The 11,145-nt window shown below is 41.6% G+C and overlaps 1 protein-coding gene across 2 annotated transcripts; it reads right to left on the bottom strand.

The window, feature by feature from the left end:
- Positions 1–556: 556 nt before the first annotated feature.
- ccdc15 (coiled-coil domain containing 15) lies at positions 557–10,110 on the bottom strand. 2 transcript variants are annotated; one of them, XM_020465121.2, is made up of 10 exons: positions 9,675–10,110; positions 9,437–9,586; positions 8,929–9,117; positions 8,088–8,204; positions 7,279–7,428; positions 6,808–6,927; positions 5,209–5,312; positions 3,333–3,527; positions 2,594–2,805; positions 557–1,272 (listed from the first exon to the last, which is right to left on the bottom strand). In XM_020465121.2, exons 1-10 carry the CDS (start codon positions 9,855–9,857, stop codon positions 1,088–1,090), a joined length of 1,605 nt encoding a protein of 534 aa, XP_020320710.1. In that variant the 5' UTR covers positions 9,858–10,110; the 3' UTR covers positions 557–1,087. The 2 variants fall into 2 exon arrangements, with proteins under 2 accessions (XP_020320710.1, XP_020320711.1); XM_020465122.2 differs by having other exon boundaries at positions 2,657–2,805; positions 9,675–10,109.
- Positions 10,111–11,145: the final 1,035 nt, after the last annotated feature.

Here is an 11,145-nt window from a genome sequence, read left to right as displayed (position 1 = left end):
ACAGCCAAGACAACGTCTTGAATGTCCTTGAGTGGCCCAGACAGAACCCGGATTTGAACACGATCGAACATCTCTGGAGAGACCTGAAAATAGCTGCGCTGCGAAGCTCCCCATCCAACCTGACTGAGCCTGCGAGGATCTGCAGAGAAGAATGGGAGAAACTCCCCAAATACAGGTGTGTCAAGCTTGACGCGTCATAATCAAGAAGACTCGAGGCTGTAATCGCTGCCAAACAAAGTGCTGAGTAAAGGGTCTGAATACTTAAGTAAATGTAATATTTCCATTTAAAAAAATACAAAACAAATCTACCCGTTTTTGCTTTGTAACGTAACAAAATGTAAGGCCTTAATGTAACAACATTTGGGAAAAGTCAAGGGGTCTGAATACTTCAAATGCACTGTATCCTACAAGTTTAGCTTCTAATTTTTTCATGAATAAACATGAGCATTTATCATATAGGAAGGCCTTTTACATTCATTCAGTTTTGGTGAACACTAAAAAATTCATTAAAACTTACCGTAATAGGAAACAGTAACAAATCACCCAAACAATGCAATGAGTAAGACATTAATAATACATTGATATAAAACAAATCTTGAATCATCGGTCTGTTGCCTAGGACAAGTCACTCTTTCCCCATTTTATAGGAAATGAAACCAGCTGACATTTTCATCCCCCACTTTTCCATAGGAATGGAATAATATATACTGTCATTGGAAGGATTAGGACACTACCAGTGATTATGCCCACTGCTGCATCCAAAATTCATTATAGGACTAACAAACACCACTGAAGCATCATCCCGAGGTTCAAAAGATAAAATGTCAGGTTTTAAATCAGACATGTTTCAGCAATTAAGCACAGCGTAAAACCAAGTGCACATCTGACATAACTAAAGACAGATAATTAAAATAAAACCATACAAAATAAAGGACATCACGTTTCAAGGAAATACAACTGATAAGTATTCGAGAGTGAGAGACGGCAAGGTTTGATTCAAAATCAATAGCATGACAAAACGACATGTCCTTTCATGGTACCGTTTAAAGGTCATTATTGATTTTTTTTAAACAAAGAGGGCTGAAATTCAAATGTCCTCTTTTTTTTTGTTCCTTTGCGAGGTGGCTAACTTCCTATGAGCTGTGGTTTCCTTCCTGGGTGAAAGGGCGTGCATGGAGGCAATCTGGCGAGCCGAGGCTCGCTGGTGAGTGGAGTGGCTCCTGTCCTTCAGATCACAGCTCAACAGCGCAGACCGCAGAGCCTGGACATAGGCTGGATGAAAGACAAACACAATCATTAACACATCCACCCCATTCATAGCACATCATTCTGAACCTCTGGCTCATGTTCATCAGGAACCAAACGTAGGAGAACTGACTGAAAATATGACTTGCCAAAATAAGAAAAACGAATTATAATTTTCAGTTTGGTATTTGGTATCTTATTAGGATCGCCATTAGCTGTTGCAAAAGCATCAGTTAGTCTTCCTTGGGTCCACACAAAACATGAAACATAATACAGAACATCATTAGACAAGAACAGCTCAAGAACAGAACTACATACATTTTTAAAAAGGTACACGTAGTCTACATATCAATGCATACACACAAACTATCTTTGTCAAATAGGGGAGAGGCGTTGTGCCACGAGATGTTGCTTTATCTGTTTTTTTAAACCAGGTTTGCTGTTTATTTGAGATGGAAGGAAGTTCCATGCATTAAGGGCTCTATATAATACTATGCGTTTTCTTGAGTTTGTTATGGATTTGGGGACTATGAAAAGACCCCTGGTGGCATGTCTGGTGGGATAAGTGTGTGTGTCAGAGCTGTGTGTAAGTTGATTATGCAAACTACTTAGGATTTTCAACACATTAATGTTTCTTATAAAAAGAAGAAGTGATGCAGTCAGTCTCTCCTCAACTCTTAGCCAAGATAGACTGGCATGTATAGTATTAATATCAGCTCTCTGATTATAATTAAAGAGCAAAATGTGCCGCTCTGTTCTGGGCCAGCTGCAGCTTAACTAGGTCTTTCCTTGCAGCACTGGACCACACGACTGGACAATAATCAAGATTAGACAAAACTAGAGCCTGCAGAACTTGCTTTTTGGAGTGTGGGGTCAACAAAGCAGAGCATCTCTTTATTATGCCTAGACCTCTCCCCATCTTTGCAACCAGTGAATCTACATGTTTTGACCATGACAATTTACAATCTTTTTACAAAGTTTTGTACATTTTCTATTATATTGCGTGCCCTAATGAACATAACCCAAGTAGACTAGAATAGGGAAAATAGGAAATAATCAAAATAAGGGAAAAATCCAAAATGTGGAAAATATGGAAGGAATATGATTGTTTGAATGAACAGGAGGTAACTATATTGGGTAACTGATAAACGTCAGTAGGTTCATGTTGAAGGACCTTGACATAGTTGCGTTAATTACTCCTCGAGGCATGTTGCTACCAGAAACTAAAAAGTGAACATTCCTAACATTGATGAAAATATTATATGGGAAATAATACATCCTCTATATAGTAAACATACATCAAGGGTGCAAGTCACCTATCTTGGCTTGCAGCAGGTCAAATAATTACCATACTGTTCTTTTGGAGGTAGCCTATTGGCTTGTGGTTGAGACCTTTTGGTACCGTTTGTACCTTTAGGGTTGTTGTAGAAGACACAGTTATTTGCGCAGGTGTCAGGATGGGAGTCCCAGAAACTGTCCCCGCAGCAGCAGAGAGGGGGGAGCTCTGTATTCTCCAGAACTATCCTCTCCTTCATCTGAGCTCTCAGAGCCTCGATGTACCTACCACAAGACACAAAACAATGTGTATTGTTCAATTTTCTGTCAAAGTACCCAACGTGTCACACAATAACACAGGCTGGGACACAGGGCCTTATTCTCTAGTTGACCAGCACAAACATATTTAGGGCTTGTTTCCTGGACCAAGATTATTCCAGGACAAAAAAGTACTTTCAAAGTAGATTAATCATTCAGCATGCTTTCTAGTCTAGGAGTGGGGTCAGGGGTAAGATAGAATGTAGATGTGTGATCTAAAGTATAAAAAAATTGGTTGCCATGATTATCACGAGCAAACATCAGAATTTCATTTTTTACACTGGTATTTTCTAGAAAGAATAAGGTCTTTCATATTTCCCAATGTGACTTTTGGAGGAGTAGTGCACATGATGTGTTTCTCAAGGACAAAACAATTATATATATTGGCAGAAGATTGACCCTTCATTCTATGTAAGATACTGTACAATTATCAAAAACCTTCTGGGCTGAATCTAGTCCATTTAATTTCAGATTGTATTGATTAATAAAGTTACCTTGTGGCTTCTTTATCTTTCTTTGCTCTCTCTTTCTTCTCTAACACCTCTGCCCTCTCCCCTTCCTCAAGCCTCAGTCGCTCCAGAATTAGAAATTCCCTCTCAGCCATTTCCAGTCTATCCTCCTCGAGCTGCCGCAGTCTCTCCAGCCTCCTCTCCTCTTCCAACCTAGTCTGTTCCTTTTCTGCTTTTATCCTAAAAGGAAATTCAGACAAAACTACATTAAAATGTGTTCTTATTTTGCAATGGAATTTAATGCCACTGTCTGCATTGTTAACAACACATTTTATCCATTATATTGAAGAGACCATGTTGAAGGAGTATGAATGTTTATAAAGTGCACCAGTAGGTGTGTCCAAAAGTTGGGTTTATTTATTTGTACTATATTCTACATTGTAGAATAATAGTGAAGACATCACAACTATGAAATAACACATATGGAATCATGTAGTAAACAAATCAAAATATATCTTATATTTGAGATTCTTCAAAGTAGCCACCCTTTGTCTTGAGAGCTTTGCATACTCTTGGCATTCTCTCAACCAGCTTCATGGAGGTAGTCACCTGGAATGCATTTCAATTATTAGGTGTGCGTTGCTGAAAGTTAATATACGTTTGAGCCAATCAATTGTGTTGTGACATGGTAGGGTTGGTATACAAAAGACCAAGTCCATATTATAGCAAGAACAGCTCAAATAAGCAAAGAGAAACAACAGTCCATCATTACTTTAAGACATGAAGGTCAGTCAATGTGGACAATTTCAAGAGTTTTGAAAGTTTCTTCCAAGTGCATTTGCAAAAACCATCAAGTGCTATGATGAAACTGGCTCTCATGAGGACCGCCACAGGAAAGGAAGACCCAGAGTTACCTCTGCTGCAAAGGACAAGTTCATTAGAGTTACAAGCCTTAGAAAATGCAGCCCAAATAAATGCTTCAGAGTTCACGTAACAGACATCTCAAAATCAACTGTTCAGAGGAGACTGCATGAATCTGGCCTTCATGGTTGAATTGCTGCAAAGAAACCACTACTAAAGGACACCAATAAGAAGAGACTTGCTTGGGCCAAGAAACACGAGCAATGGACATTAGACCGGTGGAAATCTGTCCTTTGGTCTGATGAGTCAAAATCTGAGATTTTGGTTTCAACCGCCATGTCTTTGTGAGACACAGAGCAGGTGAACGGATGATCTCCGCATGTGTGGTTTCCACTGTGAAGCATGGAGGAGGTGTGATGGTGTGGGTGTACTTTGCTGGTGACACTGTCAGTGATTTATTTAGAATTCAAGTCACACTTAACCATCATGGCTACCACAGCATTTTGCAGCAATACGCCATCCCATCTGGTTTGCGCTTAGTGGGACTATCGTTTGTTTTTCAACAGGACAATGACCCAACACACCACCAGGCTGTGTAAGGGCTATTTGACCAAGAAGGAGAGTGATGCAGCTAGATATGACCTGGCCTCCACAATCACCTGACCACAACCCAATTGTGATGGTTTGGGATGATTTGGGCCGCAGAGTGAAGGAAACACAGCCAAAAAGTGCTCAGCATATGTGCTCATCATATGTCAGAACTCCATGAAGACTGTTGGAAAAGCATTCCAGGAGAAGCTGGTTGAGAGAACGCCAAGCGTGTGCAAAGATGTTATCAAGGCAAAGGGTGGCAACTTTGAAGAACATAAAATATATTTAAAAACTAGGGAAATTTATCATTTCAGTTTAATATCTCAATTGACTGCATTGAAATGAGATGTACCCCAACCCTGATATGAATGCAAATGTGACAGCACAGTTTACTAATAGTGAAATGTTTTGAAAACCAGTATATCCAGAGGAGGAACTACATTTGTTTATTGTGGTTGTGCCGAGTCACCTTCCGATTCTCCTCAGGTGCTTCCTATGTCTCTGATGCTCCTTGACTTGTTCTCTCTCAATGTCCATGAATAGGCGTCGGTACATCAGAAACTGAGACTGACCCTACAAACAGGTAAAGTTATTTTATGGTGTCAAGGGGTATATTTTTTTATAAAATGTGCATATGGAGAAAAATAATGTGCCTGCACATTAATGTAATTGAAGCAGAGACCAAAGTTTAAAGCAAATTCACTACATGACCAAAAGTATGCTTGTCGAACATCTCATTCTAAAATCATATGGAGCTGGTCCGCCCTTTGCTGTAACAACAGCCTCCACACTTCTGGAAGGCTTTCCACTAGATGTTGGAATATTGCTGCGGGGACCTGCTTCCATTCAGCCACAAGAGCATTAGTGAGGTTGGGCACTGATGATGGGTGAATAGGTCTGCGTTCCAAATCATCTCAAAGGTCAGGGCTCTCTGCAGGCCAGTCAAATTCTTCTACACCGATCTCAACAAACCATTTCTGTACGGACCACGATTTGTGCACGGGGGCATTGTCATTCTGAAACAGGGAAGGGCCTTCCCCAAACTGTTGCCCCAAAGTTGGAAGCACAGAATCGTCTAGAATGTCATTGTGTAGCGTTAAGATTCCCCTTCTCTGGAACTAAAAGGGCCTAGCCCGAACTATGAAAACAACCCCAGACCAATATTCCTCCCCCACCAAACTTTACAGTTGGCACTATGCATTCGTGCAGGTAGCGTTCTCATGGCATCCACCAAACCCAGATTCGTCCGTCGGACTGCCAGATGGTGAAGCGTGATTCGATTCATCACTCCAAAGAACGCGTTTCCACTGCTCCAGTGTCCAATGGCAGAGAGCTTTACACCACTCCAGCTGACGCTTGGCATTGTGATCTTAGGCTTGAGTGCGGCTGCTCAGCCATGGAAACCCATTTCATGAAGCTCCCAACTAACAGTTCTTGTGCTGACATTGCTTCCAGGGTTAGTTTGGAACTCGGTAGTGGGTGTTTCAACCGAGGACAGACCATGCTTACGTGCTACGTGCCTCAGCACTCGGCGGTTCTGTAAGCTTGTGTGGCCTACCATTTCGTGGCTGAGCCGTTGTTGCTCCAAGACATTTCCACCTCACAATAACACCACTTACAGTTGACCGGGCAGCTTTAGCAGGGCTGGCTTGTTGGAAAGGTGGCATCCAAACAGCAGCCAATGTTTGTCTGTGAAGATTGCATGGCTGTGTGCTCGATTTTATACACCTGTCTGCAACGGGGTGTAGCTGAAATAGCCGAATCCATTAATTTGAAGCGGTGTCCACATACTGTTGGCCATGTAGTGTATTTCACTAAATGCTAACTAGCTGAAAGTGTGTCTTGAAAATATGTGGTACTTTTTGGGCTGAAAATACACTGGGCTACCGTGCTACATGAATCATTGTGTCATACAGTGTTAGTTGATCTCTAAAGGGGGGATTTGGTGGAGGGCTGTGTGTAAATATGGTCAGTGATAAGGGTTATTTAATAGCCATCTAAGAAGGGCCAGGGCATATATTCATAAACACTAAAACCCTATAATGTAGTTCTAACTGGCCTTAATCACCTGTCTCTTCAGTTCCTCCTGGTCTTCTTGGGGCCACAGCACTTGAGTAGCTCTATGGTCAGTACTCAAATCATTACTATGACCTGCAGGATAAGGCTCACTAAAGAGCTTCTGACAGACCTGCAACAAAGAAGGTATGAAAGATTGATTATTAGCTGTCACAATAGATGTGTTTTGGCCTTAAAGCAGTCTTTTTCATAAAAGTCAGGTGACTCCTGGACAAAAGCACTAAATTAATAATTTACAGAACTTAGTAAGAGTTGAGCACCTCTTGTTGTGCATTATGTAAGATTAAACCTTTAGGGTAGTTTAGTTGGGAGTTAGAAAGGTAACTATATAGATTGATAAACAATTTGCTATAGCCTGACTAAAGGAATGTTAGGACAAGCATGTGAGTCACAGGACTATTGACTGTGTGGGGTTTGGGGAAATGGGAGAAGTGTCAAAAAGAGAACACTTGTGGTGACAGACCGGATTGTTGTCAAAGGTGACAGTCTTGCTCCTGTGACCCTCGTGAAGATCAAAGTTCTGAAGAGGGGAGTCATGTTGCCCAATCAAAGGAATATCTTCCTCCTCCTTTTCATGATCCTCTTCTTCTCTTGTCACCCGATATACAGGTTTCTGTTTTGAGTTAGAAAGCACAATAATTCCTTTTACTAAAATGTTGACACAAATTTGACAGAAAAGACAGTATTTCTGCAATTGAGAGTTACAAATGATAAAGCTATAACCAAAGAAACAGAATGAAAAAATATTTTTATTTTACCAGGTAAGTTGACTGAGAACACATTCTCATTTGCAGCAAAGACTAGTTACAGGGGAGCAGGGGGATGAATGAGCCAATTCTAAGCTGGGGATGATTAGGTAGCCATGATGGTACAGTATGGAGCCAGATTGGGAATTTAGCCAGGACACCGGGGTCAACACCCTTACGATAAGTGCCATGGGATCTTCAGTGACCACAGAGGGCAAAGTCCCCAATCACTGCCCTGGGGCATTGGGATATATATATAAATTATTATTTGTTTTAGACCAGAGGAAAGAGTGCCTCATACTGGCCCTCCAACACCATTTCGAGCAGCATCTGGTCTCCCATCCAGGGACAGACCAGGACAAACCCTGCTTAGCTTCAGAGGCAAGCCAGCAGTGGGATGCAGGGTAGTATGCTGCTGGGCAAATCATAGGAGGTAAAATAAATTAATTCTAATTCTATGGTTATCCAACATTTTTGTTAAAATTGACTTTGGCCTGTTAGAAAGGGTCAGTATAAACAAACTCACATCTCTGGTAGGATACACCTTCCATATTCCCCCAGGGAGCTCTGACATCACTTCTCCGTCACGGACCGTCTGACAGGCTGCCAGTCTGTGTCTGACCTGCCTCGTGACTTTGCTGAGCTGAAAAACCAGAACCAACCCATATGATCATCTACTTTATCTATAGCGCTAATGATAGAAGTAATGGCAATGTCACTGACTTAATATGAGCAAAATGGCTTTAACATCCGTGTAAATAATCCTTTGGCATTATTGAGGATAAAAAGGTAGGTGGCCTAGGTCCATATGGCGGCGTTTACACAGGCACCCCAATTCTGATCATTTGCCCAATTATAGGCAAAGGATCTAATTGGTCAAAAGACCAATTAGTGGCAAAAAGATCAGATTTGGCATGCCAGTGTAAATGCAGCCTTTGTTGCAGAGATCAATGACAGACATAGGTTGTGTTTACACAGGCTTCCCAATTCTAATCTTTTGCCCAAAAGATCTGATCTGATTGGTCAAAAGGCCTGTGTAAACACATAGACACACGTTAGATATAGATGCGAATCAATAACAATATCCACTCAGTGCTTGTGTGGCTTCATTCAATGTTTTTATAACAGATTTTTTTATTATTATATATATATATTTTTTTAAATACTACTTGCTTTTCCTTTACTGTAACAAGCACAGATTTTGCAAAGCTACTGGTATTTAGACGTTTTTTTCCCTTGCAATGATCGAGATATGTGGTCGTTTCTCTTACTTCCATTTAATGCATGGAATAGAAGATGCCCTGGAGAAGAGCATCTTCTAAATGACTAAAATGTCAATGTAGATCGTCACAGATAAATTTTGCCACCTGATGCGTTTGCTGATCAGTCCTGTTTTCTCTGTTGCTGCTATCATATCCCTGTGCTCGAACCCAGCGGGAGTTGGGGCTGCAGATGGCTAGCTCTCTCTCTGGGGAGTAGGGGCACGGATTCTTCCTGGGGGTCAATCTCTGCGCTGCATCGCTGGACTGCTGGAGCACTCTCCCCTCCTGCTCTGCCTGTAAAGACAAACAACGCAGGCTTTAAACTGGCTAATATGCTGTCATTAAATGAGGAGTTTGAGGACTCTGCATGGTATACCCAGGTTGTGTCACTAGCCTGTGACATTCTTGATAGAGGTGGTGCTCATTTACCCATAGTCCATGTCATTTACATGTGCAGTTGCTAGCTACAATACTTGGAAACCAAGATAACTGTATTCTTGCCATTTGTAATGCATTGTTGTTTTATAATGATGTTGGCCTACTAACTGTCTTCCATCATGAACAGCAATTGTAATACAATATGTTAATTATCCACATTATATAGCCTAGTCACCATCTCGCATGACTTCTGAAGCTGCCACCTCTTGCGGATTTGAGCCTGTTGTGCCACGCGGCGGCGCACTTCTTCCTGAAACCGGCGAAGACTCTCCTCTTTCTCCCGTTGAATCTCCATCTGTAGCTCCTCAGTTAGCAGGGCACGAACCTGGCTCATACGAAATAATAAGTCAACGGGAAAATATGCTAACTAGCTACCTGTTCAAGTAGAATAACTGATGGACGGCTACACTTACATTTGGATGCTCATCCTGGCAGTCTTGTCCACTCTCCACCCAGGCGCCCACAGGTGCAACTGCCTGATTCCTCTCGGCCAATACATTATTTCGATGACAATGTTTGCTTTGAGCATGTACTGTTATCCCACTAATTGAAACTTTGGTTGTGCCCTTTACTTTAGGATTAATAATAGGGGGCATGTTGCTAGCCAGTTGCTAACTATCCAGGCAACGTTTGCTAAGTTCTGAGTTAACGTTAGCTAGCTACTTCTTCAACCAACCTAATACGTTTCACGATGTACAACAGCGTTGACATGAGTATGAATTGTCCGGAGGGCTATAAATTATTTGTTAGTATCTGTGAACATAACCTTTCTTAAATACTGAAGTGTGTTTGGCTTCTCAACTGCCACAGTAGTCGCTTCTTGTTGTTGGAGACGTAATAATAGTGCGACCATTTTTGCTCCGCCCACTTAATTTATTTGGGTTTCTTCTGGATTCGAGAATATGAGATCTGAATGGTCGTACCAGGTGTCCATCAAAATGTAGTTTGACTCAAACATGCGCAGTCTAGCCTGCTCAAAACTTCCTCTCTGCTCAGAAGCACCCTAGGCATAAAATTGAGTTGATTCAAATTATATTTAGGCTGTTAGAATCTGTGGAACAGATGTATTCAACGTCTTCCGGTCTATTCCCTGCCCTCCACGATTAAAAGAGGGGCAATTATTTGATACATGGTAATAAAGCAGCAAAAAAGTGGTGGACAGCATACTACCATTACTACTAAAGGCCAGGCTTTTGTTTAGGTTATAAACCATTGACTAAGCTTGCACACACACACTATACACACATCGCTGTCCTGATGCTCATCTGCACTGCTGGGTCCACGGCCCGAGTCCACCTTCTCACCTGCTGTCGCAGCTGCCTATGTGTGTGAAGACACTTTTCCCAACTGCCTATGTGTGTGAAGACACTTTTCCCAACTGCCTATGTGTGTGAAGACACTTTTCCCAACTGCCTATGTGTGTGAAGACACTTTTCCCAACTGCCGATGTGTGTGAAGACACTTTTCCAGGGAGAGCGGGAATGTAAGCAGTGCATGTGCCAGTACCCAAGGCCCAGATTTTGGTGTACCTGTCGTGACCATAGACAGTCTTCTCTGCGCTACAGTCCCCCTCTTCAGCTGTGTTACTCTCTCTGCACTGGTCAGCTACTAATACATTACATAAACCTCATGTCAAACTCTTCTCCGGTAGCTGAATCAAGCTGGATTGGTTTGAAATATATTTGCAGATAAATTGCTAATTTCCATCTATGGAAATAGGCCATTTGATTTAGGCCCACTGAAAAGTCCAAGTACACAGTGACATAGTTTTCTCGTGAGAAAACATAGTAACAACACGAAATTGTTATCCAGGCATGTAATAATCTTTCCCTGTTCTGTGGACACATTTTGTAATGTCTTTACTCTCCAACGTATACATTGTTT

Source organism: Oncorhynchus kisutch, linkage group LG28 (genome assembly GCF_002021735.2).
Source record: "Oncorhynchus kisutch isolate 150728-3 linkage group LG28, Okis_V2, whole genome shotgun sequence".
NCBI lineage: Eukaryota > Metazoa > Chordata > Actinopteri > Salmoniformes > Salmonidae > Oncorhynchus > Oncorhynchus kisutch.
This window is presented reverse-complemented; position numbering and strand designations above follow the sequence as displayed.